Source organism: Lottia gigantea, assembly GCF_000327385.1.
Source record: "Lottia gigantea unplaced genomic scaffold LOTGIsca_2, whole genome shotgun sequence".
In the NCBI taxonomy this organism is placed as follows: Eukaryota; Metazoa; Mollusca; class Gastropoda; family Lottiidae; genus Lottia; species Lottia gigantea.
In genome coordinates, this window is record NW_008708400.1 from 63,362 (window position 1) to 88,574 (window position 25,213).

At 30.6% G+C, this 25,213-nt stretch overlaps 1 protein-coding gene across 1 annotated transcript; it reads left to right on the top strand.

Annotated features, from left to right (window-relative positions):
- Nucleotides 1-1,182: 1,182 nt before the first annotated feature.
- On the top strand, nucleotides 1,183-23,142 carry LOTGIDRAFT_203020 (hypothetical protein; the record flags this gene model as incomplete). Its single annotated transcript, XM_009053111.1, has 13 exons — nucleotides 1,183-1,241; nucleotides 13,031-13,186; nucleotides 15,136-15,305; nucleotides 16,445-16,537; nucleotides 17,085-17,292; nucleotides 17,600-17,785; nucleotides 18,107-18,181; nucleotides 18,465-18,675; nucleotides 19,086-19,262; nucleotides 19,828-19,929; nucleotides 20,303-20,448; nucleotides 20,588-20,725; nucleotides 20,940-23,142. Coding segments are annotated over 13 exons (1,904 nt in total), but the record flags the coding sequence as incomplete, so codon positions are not given.
- Between the last annotated feature and the right edge of the window lie 2,071 nt (nucleotides 23,143-25,213).

Here is a 25,213-nt window from a genome sequence, read left to right on the forward strand (position 1 = left end):
AATGCCCATTTCCATTCCAAGATCTTATCCATTCATTGATTGTTTGAATACCCATCAAAGCCTATACGCATGGCAGATACAATGAGCTATTTAATTCCTTGGACGCTTAAGTTAACTTGGATTTTCGTTTCTAATGACATCAAACTTATAGTAGCCTAATAATCCATACTTAAATTGACGTTAATTAGGGTAGCAATTTCTTAGATTCTTCTTCGGACAACTTATTTATTTCCGTATTTAGGCTAATCTACATAGGCTTATGTAATTTATGTGTTTCAAATTCTTCATTTGAGGAATAATGCGGATTATCATATTATAGGGATATATTATTATTAGCAAATAATATAATATAGTCTGTGTTGGGTGTTATTGAAGATACTCTCCTATAGGCCAAGTTCACACGAGGAGAACCTACTCCTTTTGCATCAATTATCAATTTGAGTAATAGAATTAAATTGAAATGATACTAAAATGTAAAATGATTCGCGATTGGTCTCTCTTTCTTGGGAAGTATATGGAACGCATTTTGTGTTTCACAAACAAATTGAACCAGTGGCGTTTCTATGTGGTGGTGATGGTGGTGGTTTGGGAGGTTGTGGTTTGGGAGGTGGTGGTTTGGGAAGGGGGGCGGGGGGTGGGGTTGCATGAAAAGGAGCTGCCCCCCCCCCCCCTCACCTGCCCACTTTTTAATTTGTTATCATATCTGTCAACATCGCATTTTTTTTTACTGCAAAAAAGAACGTATACAGCAATGAGGCCCTTGTCCGCCCACTATAGCCTACGTGAAACCAAAATAAAGGATTTGAAAAAGTGTTCCGGGTCTATATTTAGGATTATTGCTTTATCTTATAGGCCTAGCACCTTTTTCTAATCGGATAAATAATTAATACGCATTGTATAGGCTATTAGAGGCCTAATCTGGTTGTGTATTACAAGTACCGATTAATCGACTTCCTTCAATCCATTTTAAATGCTTAACACGCTGGCCATTAAAGCATGAATCTAAATTCTTAATCAGCCTACAATTTTTCTGAATGATTAACACATATAGTAAATATTTCCATATTTGGAACATGAAAGCAAAATATTAACCAATCAGAACTCGACATTATCAGTCTAAATCCGGAATAAAATACATAATCACGTGACTGTCCCACCCAGAACTCATTGCATACTGTGTCAAGATGGCGAATCAGTTATCAGACGAACAAGTCGCGGAATTAAGAGAAGTTTTCAAAACGGTAAGGCTTATGGATATTTTTTTGATGTTAGTTTATTTTGAGGAATACACATTTCTTCATAAACTTATAATTTAATGTTGGTTATTCAATGGCAAATAAGAGAAAAAGTCGTTTATGTGACAAACGGAAGTCCCTATGACTCGACTGGGACCTGTTCAGTTAGCCGACGTTTCGGTTCAATGTGTTTCTTTTTTTTTCTCATCTCATATGAAGAAAAGTTAATGTCTAATTTGGGTTTGTCTTCCAAATAAGACCTTTTTTTCATGATGAACTTTATTAATTATTTTGTTCAATGTAAAATAACTATGAATGATTTTAAAGACAGTCTCAAAAAATAGACAAAAATTCTGTAGAGTGGTAGCCTATATATTTTATAGCCTAGAAGTTAAGATGGGATGGGTGTGGATATTCTCAAGTCTGTTGTTAGTTGTAGATTCTTGATTATTTTATGGTGCAACTTTGTAAGCTTTTGTAACTTTTTGTAAGCTAAGGCCTACACACTGACAGCAGCCCAGTTAGGCTTTACTAAGTACTTCGTTTCAAAATTCAATTAGGTAGAATCAAAAGCCTAGTCCTTCTAACACTTGACTTAGGCTGGAAAGGCCTTCTCAACACCTGTCTCCTGAAACAGGCATAGAGAGTGGCAATAACCCCGGTGGTCCACAACATAGTTGAGAATTCCAAAGGAAAGGGACTAATCTACAAAAAAAAAAAAAACAACTTAAAAATGGTAATTGTAGATTTCTGATACGGTATCATTGAAGTGACACTAATGACATAGGGAAATTTCCTCATTCACTTTATATTTATCTCATAATTCTCATTGAATACAGATTTTACTCATTGATCTTTTAATAGAAATTCACAAGTTCAATTTGTATTATAAAATCTTGTTCAAATTTAAATTTCAACAGATTCATTGAGTTCTGAAAAGGTTGTGGTAATATGTAGGAATAGAAAACACATGTTTTTGTCTCTTTGATATTCACAGAACCAGAAAGAGTCATTTCCTGATATCATGATTCAAGATTAGAATTACACTGTTCTGTCACACACATAAACACATGTTCAATGAGGAAAAGTTAATGTTGCCTGGCTAGTGAGTTATTATATAAGGAAATAATATTATGATGGTGTTTTGACTTTTATTATAAAAATTTGATGTTTATGTGTGTCAGCTGTGTTGAGATTTATGACTGAGTGTGAATCTCTGTATTTGGTTGTGAATGTTCTAACAATCTGAATATATAGATCTTTAGATTTACCTGATGCAAGTTACTCAAGAGTAACATCTATGATTTGAAAATTCTTTTTACTTTATGTTTTGACCCGTTAGTGTTAAGGATCGTTTAGAGAGTTTTATCAGTTCGATGATTTAATGACCAAGAACATGATGTTCATAAAAATATCATCAGATCATAGCTGGTAAATGAACCAGGTACGAGATTACATGACTTTGACTTTGATTACCTTTTTTGCTAAATTTTAGTAGTCTACCATATTCAAGTCATAATTGAAAACTATGTCAACATAGAAATTTTTGACTGACAAATTAATTTGAAGTAACAAGAAAGGTTATTATAATGAATTAATCTGTCCTAGTAAGCTTGTACATGAGTCAGAATACAACCAGCTTGACAGCATTATGAAAAGATTTATAAGAAGTAAACTAAGTTATGAATTATAAAATGTGCCAAAAATCAATAAGTTGTATAGATCTATTACTGTAACTTAGATACATTTTGTCAATAATTGCTCTCCATTATTTATTTACTTCCCATTTAAAATGGCCCCTTGGGGCATAGTTTAATTATTTAAACAGGGAAGTTATTTTGTAACAGTGTCTAATATCAATTGAATTTTTATGATAAAATTAAAAGTGGCAGAAAATTTATTGATTGGCGATATTTCTATTTCTTTTCACAAATTCAAATACGCATTTTGTAAAGATATCAATATTGCCAAATCTTTCCAATGATATTTTTTCGTAAATCTTCCTCATTATGTGTTTAATGTGACATGCCAATGAATTTGTTGGCAATAAAGATCAATTCATTGTTTTGTAATATTCCATGGGCTTTTAAGAGAAGACTTTTAAAAGAAGGTGTCAAAATGCCCTCCATTTTTATTTAAAGTCAGCATGTAACAGTTGACTTCAACGTGCAGAGATTGTTTAATTTAAATTAGCAACACTGCACATTTTTTTACTGTCTTGAATTTGATATAGTAATATTATAAGATAAGATTCAAGTGACCTAAAAAGCTTGAATGTCTCAGGTTTAAGGTTATTTCTTACAAACCCTATGATAGTTGAGTATGGTAGTTAGTGAATGAGATTATTAGCAATATACCTTAATTTAGATAAGTGATTTTCTACTAAGTTCTCGATACACTCTTACAGTGTTATTGACAACTAGTGCTGAGAAGAGATTTTATACATTTTCCATCATATGATGAAAAATATGTGGATTCTTTTCTGAGTACGAACAATGGATACATCTGTGTCAATTAAGCTTACATTAAAAGAATTATATTCATTCAATCTCAGATTTGCATATGAATTTGAAAGAAGCTAAATTTTAAAAGTAGACATGTTTAAGCTTATATACATCCAACCCTAAAATGATTTATTTGACTTCAAAATTTTATTTTTTACTTTCAAATGATTCAGTGGTTATAATTCTTAAACGTTTCTTGGAAAAACAATCAACCAACGATCAAACCTATTGACTTTGAACTATGAATTTAAGTTATGGTTTTATGCAAATGTTTATCAGGTGAATTCCAACTTTTATTATACTAGATAAAAAGATTTATGACAATAGAAACTATAAGCTTATTTGGTAAGTAACTTTTAAACTTTAATAGACATATAAATCCTATTGTCAGTATACATCAAGAAAAATGAATTTTGTATAATGAGGTAGAAAAAAAACTATTTTATTGGGTTACTTTATACACTATACACTTTGACTGAAAGATCGGGACTTAAGGCTTTTTCTATGGGTACTTGGTATATGAGTGCTAGTTTAGCTTTTCTTTGGATTTTGAGGTCAATACATACCCAGTAATTTCCAAAAACCCCTAGCTTGACCTCATATTTTTCTTTTAATTTAGGTGGCAAAATAGAATGCTCGTGTGAATACCTAAACTTAAGCTTAAAGGTCTACAATATGATAATGTGTCCAAACTAGAATTAAAGTTGTGATAATGGCTATTTACACCTTATATGATAATGATTATCTATAATTATGTCATAATGAGAATCTATTACACAATAGGTTAGAGATAATAAAGGCTATGACCATGGTTATTAGATCTTTCTGTTATCTCTAGGTTTACAGTTTACTGCCCAACCCAAATCTTAAAGCTAGACCTCATCGCCCCTTTAAACCATTTATTGCTGCAAAAAGAATGAAATTTAGGCTGGACTTTACACCTTTTTATTTTTTTACACATTATTAGGCTATTACTATAACCATTTTCTTTGGTTATTCAGTAGATTTAAGTCACATTGTGTTCATATTTTAGGGGAGCTCGATTGTGGCTGATCTATTGAGATACTTTGAAAGCAGTAAGTCTGCTGAATGACCCCATTTTCACCGTGTCAAGCTATACTGGTAACAAACTTCCTTTTATACCTTGACTGCAATAGCCACCATTCTTGTGTCATTGGATGTAGCAATTTACAAACTTCTGTGACACACGAAAGGTGGCTAAAGCTGTCAAGGTGTAGGATAAAGTTCATAATTGCTTGACATTCTGAAGATGGAATGACCCCATATAAAAATAGCAAGCTTGTCTTTGAAGAAGTATCAAAAAGCAAACTGTTTCAATAGGGCTCTGAACTTTTGCATTGTATTGGTATTGTTATTGAATTAGTTTTCTGACTATTAGTACAGAAATAGGTAGTTAAATACTAAAGGAATGTACAATATTGTTTAAATAAGACCTGTTTTAACTATGTAATCTACACTTCAATAGGTTTTTATACTTGAAATATCTATGTCTACTTTCGCTTTATTGACTTAGACTGTTTTAGAATGCATCAAAGTTTTCTTGTCACTTGGTAGGTTGAGAGAGATGCTATGTTGTTAGTATTAGTCACAACTGACTTAAAGGGATAGGTTCGCCATCCTTTTGACCAATCGAACGTCTAAGAAACAGGAATGTGTCTAGTTTATTTAGCTATATATCAGTTATAGTGTTCACAGCTCTGCCATCAAAATTCTGGTACCTCTGGTACCTCTGAAGACTATTCATATTCATTCAAGACTCAAATCAACCCCCGGAAATGGCGAACCATGGCCTTTAAGGCTAGTGTTTGTTAAAAGAGGTTACATTACTTAATGGAAGTTTGACAGTTGAACCAGATTTTAACAAGTTGGCTAGATATAGGATCAAGTTGACAAGATTTCAAACTCTTTCACTCCTCTGTCAGAATTTGTATCATTTTGTTATGTGCAGTTTGTTTTCTTCAAGATGTATTTTGGTTGCATTCCTGGTGTTTTAATCTGTTCTTGTTTGGCTGTTGAATTTTACTTATGACATATTTGAAAATATTAGAGAGGCCATTACCTGGAGTTATATTTCATCAATAAGTCAGCCTTTTATACTATCACTCTTGATTTTGTTGAACCTGATCACATATTTTTAAGCTTACTGAATAAGCAATATTCGTTATATGGATTTTTCAAAATCTGGTTGTCTGCACAATGCAGGGTGTTGCAACTTCATTACTCAATCACATGCAAAAAAGTATGATGTAAAACCCATTCATTTTATTTCATTTTCATTTCAAAAGAGATGTTAAGTTGACAAACCAAATCACAGAGTGAAATGTGAGCAAATATCTCACCAATCTGGTCAATAAGCTTATAGTATGATTTTAACATGGCGAATGGTCATCCTATGTGAGATGTACGTCATTGTGTAATTTTAAGTTTCTACTGTCTTCAAAGTCAAACCCTGGGGGTGATTTTAGATCCTCCCAGGTGATAAAACCTCTGGGTTGGTTAAGGTGATAGAGCTTCCTTAAGCAGTTCTTGACATAGATAAAGGGTGATTTGAGAAAATTTCTGAATTATGAAATTGTAGCAAGAGGTAGTCCTAACCTAATGAGGAACTAAATCAATGCAGACATTTCTACTTGAGGCAAATAATTTTGTTAAAAGCTTCACTTCAGAAAATGATTAGTTTCTACCCTATGTATGATTTTCAAATTGGTTGGTAAGACTGTCTTTTTACAGACTTGTGTTATATCTAGCAAGGAGATTAAGCTAATCTTTTAATCTGTAATCCAATATTGACTTTACAGTTGTTTCTCTTGGAAACAGGTTTAACAATTTATACAAGTATTTAGACTTGTAACAGATATAGGTTTATTTCAAATTGACTGCAGTTAAGGTCATGAAATCCATTTTTAAAATCAATTCCATTTCACTGTACTATTAAAGGGGGATTATGTACAGCTACAAATCACAAGAGTTGTTAAAAAAAAGTTTCCCTTTGATATATACAGATGTATCGTACCCTGTCTAATATCTTGACATCAAAAGCCAGTTTTTCCTATCATCAAAGTTAAAATGCAGCAATTTTACTGAATTGCCTGTACATATTCATATAATTCAATTGAATTCAAAAGTATAAGACAGCTATTGGTAATAGCGTTACAGTATGAAGATGTCGTAAAAGTCATCAAAGGGAGAGATGGAATCAAAACATAGCTATTTAAGTTTAAACTAAAGCTTGCTAAATCTCATATAAGGCTGGAAATATATAATAATGTCAATTTAAACCCCATAAATTATAGGAGAACATTCTAGACAAAAAAATAACTCAAATACGCAGAAAAGCTGTCATTTATAAATCTGTTAAAATAAAGCATTAAAACTGTACCTAACATACCTAGAATTATAAATAAGTATATGCAAACCTGTTTTGAATAAGATTTCACATAAACATAAATTAAATGATTGAGGGTATTTAAAATTGTATTTATAATGAATCGTCAGTCTGAATAGTGAAATGAATTTGAAGCTGGTAGATGGTTTATTGACATAGGCAGATAGATGGCTAGATGTTTAATTACAGAATAATATTCATTTAATCTCCATATATACGGTAATTGGAAAGCTGAAAAAATAAATGTTGGTTGGTAGTCAGTTATTAAAATTGGTTTTTAAGTGAGTGACTGCTAACATGAGCAAATAAGAATGTAAACTTTGTTTCATTTCGATACTACTGCAGAATACTATCCCTAAATCCAGAAATATCCAAGAAGCATTTTTCATTTGAGATTCTGTAAAGGTGAATCTGTGTTGCCCCAGTAATATCAGTTATATTTGAATTTATTTTCTATCCAAGGATCTTATCAGTATCAATATGTTACTTTAGTATGTCATATATTGTCATACTGACAATGTTTTCACTAGATATTGACCTGATAAATATTGATAATAAAACCTGTAGGTAGTGTTTTTATTCTAGACTAGTATCAAGTTTATACTTGTCGTTGTTGGTACAGTCAAGAGAAAGTTTATTATACCTGTATTATACTCTATTGATATTCTATATTCTACTATATTATTCATAGTTTTCAAAGTATACATAATAATGAAAGTGTTAAAGTAGATCCTATATTGATCTTGAGGTTGACAATATCCAATTTATGGCATACAAGAGTCATTAATTTAATGGAATTTATAAGATAAGCTTACCACATCAATTTTTTTTGTACATACGTATTTTTAAATTTTAAAGTGATTATCTCAGATAGTTCTGTGGTTGACTATATCTAATTTATAGCTTTTCAATGAAATTAAATAAGGGACGTAAAAAATGTACCATTCTGCATCAAAGGAGAAAATCGTATCTTTTAGATTTTAAAGTGACCATCCCAGATAGATCTGAGGTTGAAGATATTCAAATTTATCGCTAACATTGTCAATATCAACATGGTAGAGAATACTAAAATATTGTACAAATCAGGGCCATTTGAGTTTTTAGTGGAATTTGAAAAAACACTGAAATAAGGATTGAAACTGGGAATGATAATACTTGTTTTTATCCGATACACATAAAACATCTACAAAAACTGTGTACAATGTCAGAAAGGGACAGGTTTGTCATTTTAAGGGGGTTGTTTATGGCAGAATCTCTAATAAGACGAGTTTTCATTTGAATAATTCTGGACACACATGGATTTGGATGCTCAAATTTCGACAGTGAGCTGTGAACACATATGTATAGTGATATGCTAAGCTAGAAAATTTCCATTTCTGAGACTAAGGTACTACTAAGCAATCTGAACCATTGTCTTCATTATGAACAAAATTTAATGTTAAATCCATGTCAGTGTAAGCTTATAGGGCAAATTATGCAACAACAGTTTGAAATTTGAGTACCGGTTAGAAATATTAGCTGGATAAGCAAGTGAGGAAAGATATATGGTACCCCTTTTAAGTTTGTAACCTACATTTGAGACAACCTTATAAAAGAAAGGAAAGAAAGAAATGGGTTGCAAATCAGCAGTTAAGCCAGAAAAAGATTGTATCTTGTGAGTGATCTATGATATTACATGCTGATCAATTGACAAGACAAATATTACTCATCCTATATCAATAGTCATTAGTAATTGAGGTGGCGTAAAAAATACCTTGAGATCAGATGGGTATTATGTTATATAGTGATTGTAATGGTTCATTGATAGTTCATAATAAACTTACCATGACTCACTGAATATCTAAGTGTCATTAGGGGCAAGAAGATTTTATTTGAGTTTGTGTTGAAACCAGTATCACTGTATGACTACAATTTTTGGGGGTGATTTTCACAAAATTTATGAACAAGAAGTGACTTCATTAAATGATCATGAAGAAAATTTTGAAAAGCATGTGGGGTGTTTGTAGTGTATGATATCATTTGAAGTCACATGCAACCATGACATTGAGAAATTGTCCTGGCAAAATTTCCCTCATTGCACCCTGAATGGCATTGCCCGTCTTAGCCCACATGGTGCAGAAAAGTAGGACGTAAAACTCCATTCATTTTATTTCATGTTTGCTCATAAATTTAGCACTTTATTTCCAGAACAAATACTTTGGACTTTAACAACTGGATGATTGAATATCACTTATTTTCAAAATTTTAAAAGTGTATGAAAACCGTGGCACCTCATTGTCCATACAACCAAATTAATAAATGGTTAGACATTTTGGTCTCCAATCAGACAAAACTGGTAATTATTATCAAACTGTCATTATCATTAAATTCAATTCATAGTCAATATTAAGCTTTATTAATACTGTAAGTATTAGTTTTAGAAACTGCAATTCTTCAAAAATTCTTCTTGAAATTCAATGCTAATATGTCTGTATTTTCCTGATGAGGATTGTGTAACAGAAACACTCTGCAGTGTGAGATAAGATCTATGCAATTTGATAGCTCTGCCTTCTAACATGTAACAGCTGATACATGAATATATTTAGATCAAGTACTGGCGGTTATCAACCTAAAGTAAGAGATATTTACACCTTTATGATTCTCTAGGTCATAAAACACAATGTCATTGTGTTTTAAACTTTGATTTATATACCAGTAATAACCTTTATCTTAATAATATGTAAAATGTTATTAAACTTTTACACTTTTCAAAGGGATAGCTATCAAGATATAAGCATTGTGGTGGGTAGGTAGGTAACAAAAATTTAGATGTCTCGGCCAGTCCTTGCAAGATTCGACTCTGTGTCCATGTGTCGGTTTTCACTCCCTATCGTTCTGATTAAAAGGGATTCAAAGAGAAGCAGAGTAATAGTAGTTGAACAAACCCAATCTTAAATCATTAATTTTAGTTTTATTTCTACCTAAGTGGACAGAAATTTGTTAAAAGTGCAAAATCAATGAGAATTTTGTGTTTTAGTAAGGTCTATATCTATCTATGTTATTTGAAGGATACAATAATTTAACAACATACATTAGAAAGACATAATTAGGTTAACATTTAGTAGAGTAGAAAACAAAGACAATATATTGGTGACATCCAGGTAAAAAATACACCTTAACAATTACATCTCTTAATGTTATCTTATATAGAAGAATGTAGAGACCTGAGGTAAGGTGGTTTTAAAAAGGTCACCAAGTTGTATACTCTCTTCAAGGTCAACATTTTTGTTGACTTTGAATAAAACTAGACAAGATAGAAAGTTTTTTTTTGTTCAAGTCTACTATACACGATATACATTTCCCCTAAAGATTTCTTTTTATGTTATGCTATCGAAAATGAATTTTTTTGCATGTTGTCCTTCTATGAGAGATATGTCATTCGTCAAGGTTATTATCATAGTATTGCCATCTATTATTCATGAGATATCACTGCTCATGAACTATAGTGATCCATGAGATATCACTATGTAAGCTTATTCCAGTAAGTGATCTATGATATATGATCAGTATGTACTCTATTGATCCAGGATGTATCAGATGTTGGCACATGCAAGCTAGTGATCTATTAGATATATCATGTACTCATGTGATCCTTAAGATTCAACATGTACTTCAGCGATCCCTTAGATGCAAGATTAACTCTATAGTGATCCCTGAGATACATTATGTACTCTAGTGATCTATGAGATATCACTTAAACTATAGTGATCCACATGCCACAAGATACATTATATACATACTCTAGTGATCTATGAGATATCACTTCAACTATAGTGATCCACATGCCACAAGATACATTATGTACATACTCTAGTGATCTATGAGATATTACTTCAACTATAGTGATCCACATACCGCAAGATGCATATTATACTGTACTCTAGTGATCCATGAGATATAGTAGACTATGAGATATCAGCTATTGGCACACATTATCTAGTGACTTAAAAAATATCAGTATACATGTATTCTAGTTATCCATAAACATGAAGAACATGAAGTGATTATTAGTGATCCATGATGTACATTACTTTGCTTAGATATTATACATTTTGTACTTTAAACTTAAAGTTTATATTGTATTGTGTTATGCATAAAATGACATGTTGATTAAAGGGTTTGGCTACAGTTTAACATAAAAGATAAAACTGAAAGATATTGTGACATCTCAGTAATTATTATTACTGTGTGGGTTTATTTAGGATTTTAGTCAAGCAACATTCCAATACAGCCACACCTTAATGGACATAAATACTGTGACTTAGTTACAGTAAAACACCTTAATTTAGCTTGTTTGTTCATTAAAGGGATTGTTAAGAGGTTTTCTAATTTCTTTATGTGTATTTGTGACACAGAAGGCATCAATTTGCACCATTCCAATTTTCAGTTGTTTTTCCTGCAATTCCACAAAAAATAAGTGTACCATATGATGAAGTCACTAATGGCAAAAAAAATGCTTGTATCACATAAGGCCCTTCACAATTAGTAAATTCATCAAACACTTAGTTTCAGTGGAATTGCAGAAACCACAGACATCTGATTGAAAATTGGAATGGTGTAAATTACAATCCATTTAAATGTACAATGGCACTTGACAAATATTTTGATAACAGTATTAATAGAAGAAATTCCAGACCAAAGGGGATGATAATACTTTAGTTGCTTTCTATTTGCCTTAACGTACAGCTTCAAACAGCTAATGAATGTAGAACATAATATCCACGTTTTGTATCCTGTCGTTTAACAAAACCATACAAGTTTAAAATTCAGTCATATGTCTCATAATACATTTATGACAATGTTGTAGCGTTATAGGCCTATTGTTAATTAACTTATTATATTTCTCAAGTAATTATGTCTACATTGACATTGACATTGTATTGACTCACCTAAATATACTCATTATAATGTCCTGATTTCTTTGGATTAGATTAAATTACCAGAGAACTGATCATCAGATTTTTATTTACTCATATAAATAGTTCAGGTTGAGTTATATCATCTGATTCAGCATAAAGCATAAAGCCAATGGTATTGTGACTAAATTATTATTTATAAGCAGTGTGACAATAAGCTAGAATAATTTTGTCTGGTGAATGATTTCATGATGATATACACTAACTTGACCTTTTAAATTGATTAACAAAACAGAGATAAAAGTGATTACAGTGCAGACAGATAGGCAGTGTTCTAATTGCAGACAGTTGTTAATTGCATATATAGTGTATGCTAAGAAATATATTTGATAAATCAATTTTAACTTGTTTTTTGTCCCGACTGTGTACTATATGACATTCATACACCATTGAACAGATTTGAAATATCAATTTTAAGCTCTTTATTTACTTGCATACACTTCAGTCTGTATATTTTGTGTATTTTTTTCTATGTAAGGAATAAGTTGGATGTAATATGTGATAGATTAATTTCATGAATAATTCAATTTAGATAGCAGACACAGTAATTTGCTTATTTTGGTCTGTAATTAGATTCGATAAAGGGAGTTTAAAGTCCTAGCTTATGCTCTAATGAAGGAATATGTAAATCATGATGTAGATATACATGTAGTGTACAATGAGGGAAATTTGGCTTACTCTCTTCCCATTGAATGGTTTCTTTAACATGCACATAAGAGACTTGTCAGTGTTACAAAACTGATTCTAAAAATCCAAAATTATTAACACCTTAATCATTTGAGACACTGCCCCTCAAAAAGTTACTCCAAAGTTACTCAGTAGGATGTAAAACTCCATTCATTTCATTTAATTTTCAACAATTTACAACCCAAATCAATGACTATTATGTCCAGTGTAATGTGAATAATTTCTTTGATGTTTATATTACAGATTGATGAAGGTGGAGATGGATTTATTGAAATGGATGAATTGGGCACCGCCCTGAAAGTATGTGGTGTAGATTTACCAGGCTATGCTGTCCGTGACCTAGTTAAACAGTATGATAATAATAAAGATAGAAAGTTAAGTCTTCCTGAATTTACCAATGTAAGTATCTAATTATCTCATGAATATTCAAATATTTTCAATGTCTTATGAATATTCAAATATTTTCAACTAACAAAGTAACAAAATCATAAATAAGACTTACCTCATACATTGATGCAAATAGAAAAATCTAAGATGCAACAATGCCCATAGGTTTGTGTCCAATGGAAGGAAAGAGATATTTTGCATTGCTTCGAAAAGAAATCCACATTTTTAAATTTGTTTTGTTATATGAACCCACACATGAAACGATTATGAATGATAAGCTTAATGTAGAATTTGAATTGTTAAAATTCACTGCCTGATATGAAGCTCTTTGGATAAAGTGGATCATAATCCCATCTATTTATTGAAAATGGATCATGGTTGAAACCACTATCCACTACTCTTCTCTGTGACCTATGTCAGTGCTCTCATTGAGACTACTTTTAGTGCATTTGAAAGTTGTGAATGTTTTAATGGCTTTTCACACCCTCATTGAATTTCAGGATAAATATCAATATGCAGATCTATGTATTTGTTTATTATTTTAAAAGCATGAGCTACAGTTAATCAAGATGTAGCTCTCTTTATGTAGTTTATATGAGTTATTTTTATACCACTTAAATAAAGCCGAGCCTAGTATTTTTAACTGTCTTAGCCATTGAAACTTTTTAGACCATAAAATTTTCCAGTTGAGTAAACTAGTAAGAAATGATAATATGCGCCTTATTAAGGATAGATGATGAAGTATTTTGTGAAAGAAAATTTAAGGGGAAATATTGCTAGAGCTCAAAATACCTATATAAAGAGCTTTAGATATGAAGTTTATTTGATTGAGTTAATTTGATCTGAACTCAAATTTCAGCAAAGATTATAACAATAAGCTAACTAACTATGCTAAATAGTATTAGAAAGCTTACATCAGCTTATCTTTAGCTTTCAATTCGAATATTCTTGAATCTTACAAAATTTGTACAAGCTTACCCTCAAAATGGACTGAATTTACCAGTCTGCATTGAACTAATTAATAATGAATCTTCTCATTGACAGTGCAAGTTTGAAAAGTAACTCATTTACAGATTGTATTTGCAGGCTGTCCAGTGACCCTAAAGTTTCTAAAAAAAATGGTTAATTTGAGGTGAAATCCTAAAAAAGCCCTAATTTTATATGTCAATTCCTATTTTTTTTTTGTATTGTTCTCGAAAGGCGATCATTGTTTGTCATAAACAAAAATCTAATTCTTGAAATTTTTTAAGGCGTAGAATCCCCCCTCCCCCCTTTTTAATTAATTTTTTTGTTATTGAGTGCTGTAAGCTTACAGTCTGAATTTTATTAATTGACATGCCAATGTGCATCTAGGAGAGTAAATTCTTGATTTTAATTTATTAAAAGTGGGTCTACACAAATAGAGGAAGAGTTTATTGTCAAGGATGACTTCCTTCCTGCTATGTAGTCTAGTTTTATCATTATATACTTTATTGAGTAATTATCATATGATAATGATATGATTAACATTATTATTATTGTTGTTATTATATCATAATATTATCTTATCACCCTATCCCATGGCCAAACATATCAAGATAACCTCATTGTTCAGTGTATTAGTGCATAAATTGCTAAGTACTGTAATGCCAAAAATTCAAAATATCAATATATTATGCCAAAAATTCACGCATATCAATAAATTATGCTTGGTGGCAACAAAAATTCATTGTAAAATATTGGAAACTTTTTGGTGACAATTGACTCCCTGGCCATGGCTTCAACCTAATATTTTAATGTGTCTTGCTAATCATTCTCATTACTCTTCCAAAAACACTGGCAACCAGCTTCCATCCTTGCACTGATCCACATTTTTGGCACATGTCACTAATGTGTTTATTTACAACACAAACTTGATGTTTAAAAAAAGTTAAATATTTAGCTTTCCAGAAAATAAATTGCTTATTTGTTATTTGTTTCAGTTATACATTGCTGAGAAAGGGAAATTAGATATAGGGTCAAAATTTAAAACAATGGTACAAACTAAGAAAGGAATACAGACGCATGGAGGTACATCACAAGCTTCATCAGAAGGTACAACACATTCTGTTAAAGATGCTGAAGCTACTGCTTTTGCAAACTGGATCAATAGGTAAGGAGAATTGAGATTTATGGCACGGGCTCGAAAGCAGAAAAAAAAGATAAAAGAATAACAATATTGGCTCTTATGGATTATTACATCTATTTTTTGTCATTTATCTTTACCAATTTACAGCAAGGTTGACTGGAATAATGACAGATTCTTATCATTCCATTTTACTCCAAATTGTTGCTGTATTGGGCCCATAACTTAGCAAAGCTTATATCATTAACAAAGATATTATTAAAAATACTCAGGTGCAGAAAAAGGGTGAAGACCTCGAAGGGATCATTTCCAGTACTATATGTTTACAGTCATGTGGTTTTCATTTTCAGTTTAAAAATAAATGTAGAAGGGTCTAGGTAAAAGTATCTACCTTCCACCATGTTTTCACTATAAGCCTGCCAAATCTTCCAGTTTATCATATTTTATTCCATTCCTTCAAAGTTTAAAGACCATTTTCCTCACTTAATTTACCAATATTTTTATTGCACCAAATTACAGAATATTTGCATCAATTTTAACTGTAAGTCACAGGTGGAAGGAAAATTTTACAGTTCATACAATTTATATATGGTCACATTCACAAAAAGAAATTTGAAAAAAAAAGATAAAAAAAAGAAACCACTGCACTTTAAAAGCACAAATGTTAGAATGAATTGCAGAAAATGCCTGGTAGTTTTCAGAAGATCAAAATAAAAATGAGTTATGAGATGTAAATTTAAATGGTCCAACTCATTACCAATTAGTGCTCAACAAGTCTCTATCAAGCTAACTAACATATAATGTTCAGTTGCCCAAATTTTTTGACATCCCTTAAAAGAATAAAGATAAATTTCCAAGAAAAATTTAAATACTTACCTTACCCAACCTTATTGCACATTATTGGCCAAATGAATATTAACTGAATCAATCCAAAGACATTTGATCACATTGTTTCATCTTATGCCTTAAACACATATTTTGGATACAATTTTCAAGATTTTTGAATGCATTGGGTAAATTTGAATTCATTTCATGAATCATTACATCTTGTGATTTAACTTATCATTCTGTGTAGTGAAAGGTATTATTGCAAATTAGATGGCTTTTAAAATGTTTGTCATTGCCCAATGTTAAAATATATTAGTTTTATTTTGTGTATTTTGTAGGAATTTAGAGAATGATCCAGATTGTAAGAAATATTTAACAATAGATTCAGCCAAGGCTCTGTATACTGCCTGTTTTGATGGTATTCTCTTGTGGTAAGTACAGTTAATCAAGAGAAACTATAATCTTTAAAGCAATTGTCCAACAAAATGTGGATCCTTATTTTTTATATGAATATGAATTAACCCTTTGAACTAGAAAACCCAAATGATATAATTTAAAGTGAATGACATTGTGGTAATGTTACAGTCACTTGGTAATGACCTCCTGATTGACTGCTCGAGTTAAAGTTATAAGAAAATAGAATGTGTTAAACATTATATTTACTGTATAATGACATGTATAATACATAGTTTTTCACTACAGAAAGGTTCCTTGTAGGGGAAATGTCATGTGCATTGTCAGATATACAAGAATTGTATTATACAGTATACAGTTTACATGTATTAAATGAATAAAAATCATTATAACAATGACAGTGTAAATTGTTAATGCGGTGTGTACAATTAAACTCAGGAGTAGTATACCATAAAATTGTGTTCCGTTAATTAATGTGATCTATGCCTCTAAATGTTGCTGAGAAATTATTAGCTTACATATTATGATTCAAAACAAAATAACCTCTATTACTTGTCTTTTCAGTAAACTTATCAACCATTCAGTACCAGATACTATCTCTGAAGATGCTATCAATAAAACAAAACTCAGTGTTTACAGACGCTCTGAAAATATCACCCTTGCTTTAAATTCAGCTGCTTCTATTGGCTGTAATATTGTCAATATTGATGCCGTGGACATTCAGGAAGGAAAACCACATTTAATCTTGGGTGTTTTATGGCAAATTATCAGAGTAAGTATGTCATGTTTCATTTTGTGATGGAAATCTTTCATTACATTTCTTGTTGATAAGCATGAGACTTATAGTTGATAATGTCATCTGGTAGTGATTGTGATGCTGGAAGTGTCAAATCCAATGCTTCAAATAAATCCAATGCTTCAAATAAATCCAATGCTTCAAATAAATCCAATGCTTCTAATAAATCCAATGCCTTTAATGCATCAACCATTCTGCTGCTTCTAATGCATCAAACAAAGCAGGTGGTTCCAATGCATAACATATATCAATTCTATCAGAGTATAATTTGTTGTTTTTTTAGATTGGTTTATTGAGTGACATTGATTTAGCTCACCATCCTAATTTAGTGGCATTATTAAGAGAAGGGGAGGAAATCGGTGACTTACAGAGAATGTCTCCAGAACAAATTTTATTACGATGGGTCAATTATCATTTAGAACGATCAGGATGTCCAAGTCGAGTCAACAATTTCTCAGAAGATATTCGGGTGAGTACGAATGTTGTTAAAATTCACCATCTCATATGAAGCCATGTCGAATTGATAAGATGGTTGTTTGGAGGATATATTCTCATAATAAGTGAAGAATTGTTATACTCTCTCTGAATGGGTTTCCTGTTACAAAGGATTACGCATCGCGAATTTCAAAAAACATAAAGAAAATATTTTTCTCATTATCCATTGTGTGAACAGGGGAGAGAATCCAACATGTTTTAATTCTCACCAAAACTAGATTCATGTACTTTATCAATATTGTTGGCTGTTTCTATGAATATAAGTTTATGTAATGTTTTTATGTTATATTTTTAGGATTCTGAATGTTATACATATTTATTAAAATCTATTGCACCAGGTGATAGCAATGTTAATATGAGAGCTTTAGAGGTAAGTGTCCAGTTTGTACAGATATTACTTGCCATGTATTATGACTTTAGATTTTTTTAAAGCTATCATGCTCTCATTGGACTAAAACTGATTAGTTGAAAAAAAAATCAAGAATGCCATATTTACTACTAGGCAACTAGCTGTAGTCATACTTTAACATCTTAACACTGAGGTAAGACACATCCATCATTAATTTTATTGACAGCTTTAAAGGTCATCAATCTTTAATATATTTCCCCTATGATGATGAAATTTGTTAACAAACACGACATTGTGTTTTCAGATTGCTGAATTAAGAGACAGAGCAGAATGTATGTTGGGAGAATCTGATAAAATTGGTTGTCGAAGTTTTGTTGGTCCTAAAGATGTTGTTGAGGGTAACTCTAAGTTAAACTTGGCTTTCGTTGCTAATTTATTTAATAACTACCCAGCCCTGGATAAGGTTGAGAACCAAGAAGATTTTGAAGTTATTGAAGAAACACGAGAAGAAAAAAGTAAGTTGACTACAGAAGATATATTTACTGTATGATTCTCAAGGTTTGAATTCCACAACAAGATACATTGAGTTCATATTTAACACTTCTGTGATCCTTGGCATTTCAATTTTTCAGGTATTTTTGTGTGATTCAGAGAGATTTGATTTATGGTTATCTCAATTTTATATTCTTAAAAAACAGAACTATTTCAGAAAAATGTTATGGGAAATTCAAAAGTGAAATATTTTGGGGTGCACATTATAATGTGGTTTTCTGTTTGAATTTATTTTTAATATTTAATTGAACCAAATGCATATATTAAAATAAAAAATTTGCAAATGAATGTTTTTATAGAAACCACAGTGGCAAAAGGCTCTGTTTTTGTGAAGTTTACATTGAAAAATATATATTTTATTTTCTCTTTATAGCATATAGAAATTGGATGAACAGTATGGGAGTAAATCCCTATGTACATCATCTATACACAGATTTACAAGATTGTTTAGTTATATTTAAAATATTAGATATTATACAACCTGGTGTGGTTGACTGGAATAAAGTTGTACAGAAATTCAGTAAAATGAAAGTCAACTTTCAAAAATTGGGTAAGTTTAAAAGGTTTTTAAAGATGTAGATTACACTTAGGACAATGTTTCATATTCTGAATGGTCTTAATGAAAATAAAAGTTAAATGTTTCAAGATGGTAAAAATTAACAACAGAACCATACCCCTAAACTTATTATTGATTTAAAACCCCTAATCTTATTATTGATTCAAAACCCCTAAACTTATTATTGATTCAAAACCCCTAAACTTATTATTGATTCAAAACCCCTAAACTTATTATTGATTCAAAACCCCTAAACTTATTATTGATTCAAAACCCCTAAACTTATTATTGATTCAAAACCCCTAATCTTATTATTGATTCAAAACCCCTAAACTTATTATTGATTCAAAACCCCTAATCTTATTATTGATTCAAAACCCCTAAACTTATTATTGATTCAAAAGCAAAGATGTATTAATATATTATGTTCAATCATTTTCCCTGTGGTACTTTAAACATGAATCATGCTATGTTCTGCAACATTGTCCTTTAATTCATTCATGATGGGATCAGTTTTTTTAAAGAATTTAATAATTATGTGTTCACATTATTTTTGTAGAAAATTGTAATTATGCAGTAAAATTGGGCTTACAACAGAAATTTTCATTGGTTGGTATTGGTGGACAAGATATGTTTGACGGAAATCCAACTTTAACACTTGGTAAGTATTTGGTTCAATTTAATGTTAAAGGTAACATTGAATCAAATATTCTTAAATTAAACTGGGTGTGTTTATTATTTTTTCATTGTATCTTATACTAGTTATTTCCTTAGACCACACCTTGAAGTGGTGCAGAAAAGTAGGATGTAAAACTCCATTCAATTCCCTTCATTTCTCCCTTGAAGATAGTCTCTTCCTTTCCTCATCCTTACTTGTCCCCATGTCCAAATCTAGTTGACCTGATGAAGGTATTGTATCCAAAGCATGTGGTCAGTGTGAGATAAGCTCTAGTCAATTAGAAAAGAATCATGTCTAACAATTTTCTCTAGCTTTGTCTCCTGGCATAACATTAGTTTACTTTCATGTTTTACAGCATATGTTTGGCAGTTAATGAAGGCCTATACCTTGACTATATTAAGTAAGTTAAGAAATAGCGAAGAGAATGGTGTAGCAAATGGTAATGATAGTGTTAAGCATATTATAGCTGATCAAGAAATTATTGAATGGGCTAATAAGAAGGTGAGAAAATATTAATTATGTATGTATATTAGGTAGCTGATAGTATATGAAAAACTTATATATTATGTTGTATAAGAATAACATATATATCATGTTGTATATGAAAGTATATGAATAATGTATTTATTTTATGTTTAAGATGAATGGAAGAGCTACGTTTAGTGGATTTAAAGACCCCTCATTAAATGATGGTGTCACAATATTAACATTAATAGATTGTATTAGACCTTCAACAGTCAACTGGGATGTTGTTCATAAAACAGGTTTAACTGAAGAGGTATGTGTCCAGCATTATTCATTTTAGCCACACTTAAAGTCATGTAATTACTTTTTGTAGCTAGCAAGGCTTTTTCAAAACCTTGTGGAAGCTGGTGTGGCTTTCCCTCATAGCACACTGCATGCAATTGCCCGTCTTCATTTACCCACACTTCTATATTATAATTAAGTTAATATTCTATATTTTTAATCATATATTTTATCCACTTTTTCAGACAAGAATGATGAATGCTAAATATGCTGTATCTATGGCTAGAAAGATAGGAGCTAGAGTTTACGCCTTACCAGAAGATATAGTAGAAGTTAAACCCAAAATGATAATGACAATATTTGCTTGTTTGATGTCTCAGGATCCCGAATTCAAAGGTCGAGGTCTGACCAAAGGATTGGAAGCTTAAATGGATAAAAAGTAGATCTGTGCCGAAGAACGAAAGGATGATATATCTAAAACTTTATTGTGGGCATTATTTCATTTGTAGTTACATGCTATTTTTGTTAAATGAGTCAAAATTTTTCATGAACTAATGATTTTTAAACATTCCAAATTTATTTTTTGCAAACAAATTAGACATAGCTAAAACATGACATTGGACTACTAATTTTGACAAAAAAAAACAAATGATGTAATGCCTCTATATAAAGTTTTAGAAGAGAATTGTATATATTATGTTTTTATACTGTTATAATTTTATATAGTAACCAAAAACATACCATTAACTCTTTAGTATTGAAAATAATTTCACAAGTTAGTATTTTTCTTTTTCATTATTTAATTTACAATAAAAATTGATTATTTGATTAAATAATAATGTGAGGCAATATAATAATATATATTATTTAGCAAATAGTGAAACTGAGGTTATTTAATAGCAACTTTTGCTTTTATCTGAGCTTTTTGGTTTTAAACACGCTGTAGGAATTACCAACTAACCCACCAATATCTCTTTTCATTTTTCCTTAGAAAGAACTTTGATAAAAATTAATAATGTCAAGAACAAAACAATTTTACTTTGTCCTTATAGGAAACACCAAAGTATTATTTAGATTTTAGAAAAATGAAAAAAAAAAACAACAAAAATATCAATTATCAGTTCTAAATCATGTATAACCATTCAAATTCCTTCAATATGTTGCTGTGCAATTAATGTGAATTTGGAGAAATTGTTTAGTATTTAATACCTACCCATGCGTAGTGAAAAAAAGTGTTCTTGGAAAACGGCCTTAAAATTGAAATTTTAAGTGTTGAATTAGTTAAGAGTTATTGTTACTTAGAAGCCTTAAAACTATTTTATTCTGTATCCATTGCCTTATCTTGTTACTAACTATTTAGAGACAGTTGTCATAGCATTGGTAGAGGTCACATACATAATCAAACTGCATCATTGAAAGGCCATTTAGTTTTATAGACTTGAAATTGGTGTATTTTGGTTGTGCTACTGTAAGTTATGGGCTACAATTTATGAAACTAATAAACCAAAAATAGATGTGTTTTGGTTAAAAATGTTTGTTCTTTTGTCCTGTTTCTGATTTTTATTAAGTTTATTTTAACAGATTAAGTTGTACTTGAAAATGTTAGCTTTAGCATAATTTCATTTATGTAATATAAGAAGTAAGATCTTGAAGATCCTGAGTTCAAAATTTCAAAACTTAACTGACCAAAAACTAAATTTTACCAACTTTATGTGGATATTCTTGGTAATTTTTTTTTTATATAAATTTTGAGACTAGATAATTATACTTGCATATCTTATTTCCTACTTTCCATACAAATCTTTGTATCAAACCATATCGCAATAAACTATGTATATGTATGAGAGACAGTATATTTTGATAATTCACTATTTTCTTTGACCTGGGTAGAGATCTTTAGAATGTGATATACATAATATACTTAACTATATACTGGCTTAAATATGACCATTATAGACATCTAAATAGAAATTAAGAATCAAGCTTAGACGGGATATTATGTGCAAACCAGACAAATTTCGCTGATACACAAGAGCAATAATTCTGCAGAAATTGACTTATTAAGCTCATCAGTAGATATTTAAGTATATTTTGTTATGGTAAAAGAGACCACAATATGTATATATTGAAATATCATTCTAATCATTTATTTTAAGAAATTATAATTTTGTTACTATTGGAGTTATTTTCTTACCGAATGTAGAGGAACAAAATGTTATGTTTTATCTTTAAGAATATTTATTTGTTAATGTATAATAATCATTTTAGATTGATATCATTATTTTTGTAGACTGCTGTATAATTTTAGTTCATTATGAATAAGAGTATATCACTTGTTTAATTGAAATGCTATCACTACCTTGGTTCAATTACAGCTTTAGTTGATAAAGACATGGGGACCAAAATATATCTATTTCTAAATAAAAATATTAAAACCAATTAAATTTTAGTTTTATTAATATGTATAGAATTATAAGTTTAAGGCCTTCATCTGGATTGAATTATTGGTAATGTTAAGATGTCTGCGACACTGGCACAAATGTATTCAATATTTGGTCTGAAGTGCTGACATGGAAAAATTGTAGTCGTTCGGATGGGATAATAAACCGAGGTCTTGTTTGTTTCAGGCTATGCTAAAGATCCCTCGACAGTTGGAAATGGATAAAAGTAGGCTAAGCCTTGGCAAATTTAATCTGGCAACAAATTTCATAAATTTCACGAGCACAAGAGTTTCACTCATCTATCAATAAACGAATATTTTCCTGAAATTCCTTTCACTTAAGGGCCTTCATTTTGAGGTCCACCTTTTTGCAAAATGTCCTTGAGGATAACAAATAAGATTTAAATAACCACATTTATGATAAAAACTACTTCTGTTTTGAATCGGGTCTAGATGTGCATAATTTCTTTGCTTGAATAAGCATACAATTATAGTCCTCCATTTTCTGCAGTTTTTATGGGGTGACTGAGTTCATATGACAAAACATGTTCTTTGTGCTATATAGTAAAGTGCTCAATGCACATGAACAAAGCATACTATTTACAGCAATGTATCTAATTCTTATTTGCCATCATTTTGTATCAAGTTACTCAGTTATGATTGATACTTCATAAGCTGCTACCAATGTTTCACCAAATTGTTTTTGGGGTTCGAATTGTTAGTACTTGGTTTATTTATAATATTGCTGTTCTCCTCAATTTTGAACTGATCCGAACCTAGTTGTGAGCACCAACCCAAAAAGAAATAAAAATCACTAAGATATTGTACTTTAATAGGAGTAAAAATCTCCTGGCAGAAACAGAACTAATTTAGCACCAAAAGCAACAGTACTTTCACAATTACAAAATAATGTTCTTACAGTTTTCTACAAAATAATCATGAAGATAAGTCAGGTATTTCAAATCATGTGCAGAAGGAGGTAACTGATGATGAAAAATGAAATTGCACATGCAAAGAAAAACATTGAATGGTAGTTCTAAAATTAACAAAATTTGTTCAGTTTAAGCCTTATTGAAGATTATGGTAGAATTAACAAAGATATATGAGCAATAAACTGAGGTAATATACATATAAAGATACAAATAAGCACTAATTAATTCAGCACATTACAAAAACTAAATAGGCCTAACTTGACTAGTGTCTGCTTTGTATAGAATATTTTAAAATATTTTATAGCATGCTTTTCAAAGCGGAAAACATTTCAGCAAATCCAATGGGTTATTTGAATAATTAAAGAATGAAACTATTTTCTAGCCTCTTGGTAATAGAACTTCATCAGTTTACATTTTAAATATCATAAAAGATGTACTTTGAAACAGCGACCATTTTCCACAGTTTAATCCAAATGTACATTGAATTGTCTTTAAGACATGCTAGTCAAGTTTGAACATGAACATGAGGAGACAAAAGTAACAAGAATAAGAATTGGCTCAAATATGAGCTCTGAGAAAGGGGTGTGGTTGTGGGAGGGACTACCTGTCAATCAAATCATTAAAATACATATTTACATAAGAATATACATGGTTTTGTCAATAAATTACTTTCATACATCTTAATAATTTTACAGCATTATATATAAGCCCAATACACACCAGCAAGAAAAAAAAAACATTTAAACATTCCTTTATGTCAGTGATGTGCCCTTCGTTCATTTCACAATTACTCAATGATTACCAAAAATAGACACTATTCTGCATTCTTATTGGTTGACTTTGGTCATGTGATATTTTGGAATTATACAAAATTTATCAAGATAAGCCAATGAAACAACACCTTTCTTTGACAACAACAAATCACTGCCTTCTTAGAGACTGTGTCCTCACAAACTGATACAGTTTAGACCAAATTTTCCAGACCACAACAAACTTAGGACAAAATCATAAATCTTCACAATGAGAGGAAGACAAAGCTGACATACAAAAAGCAAATGTGAATGTCTGTGAATAGATAAGCATATAGAATATAAGTCCTATCCCTGGATTAAGTGATACATTAAATGCTTATTAAATTGTTAACTCG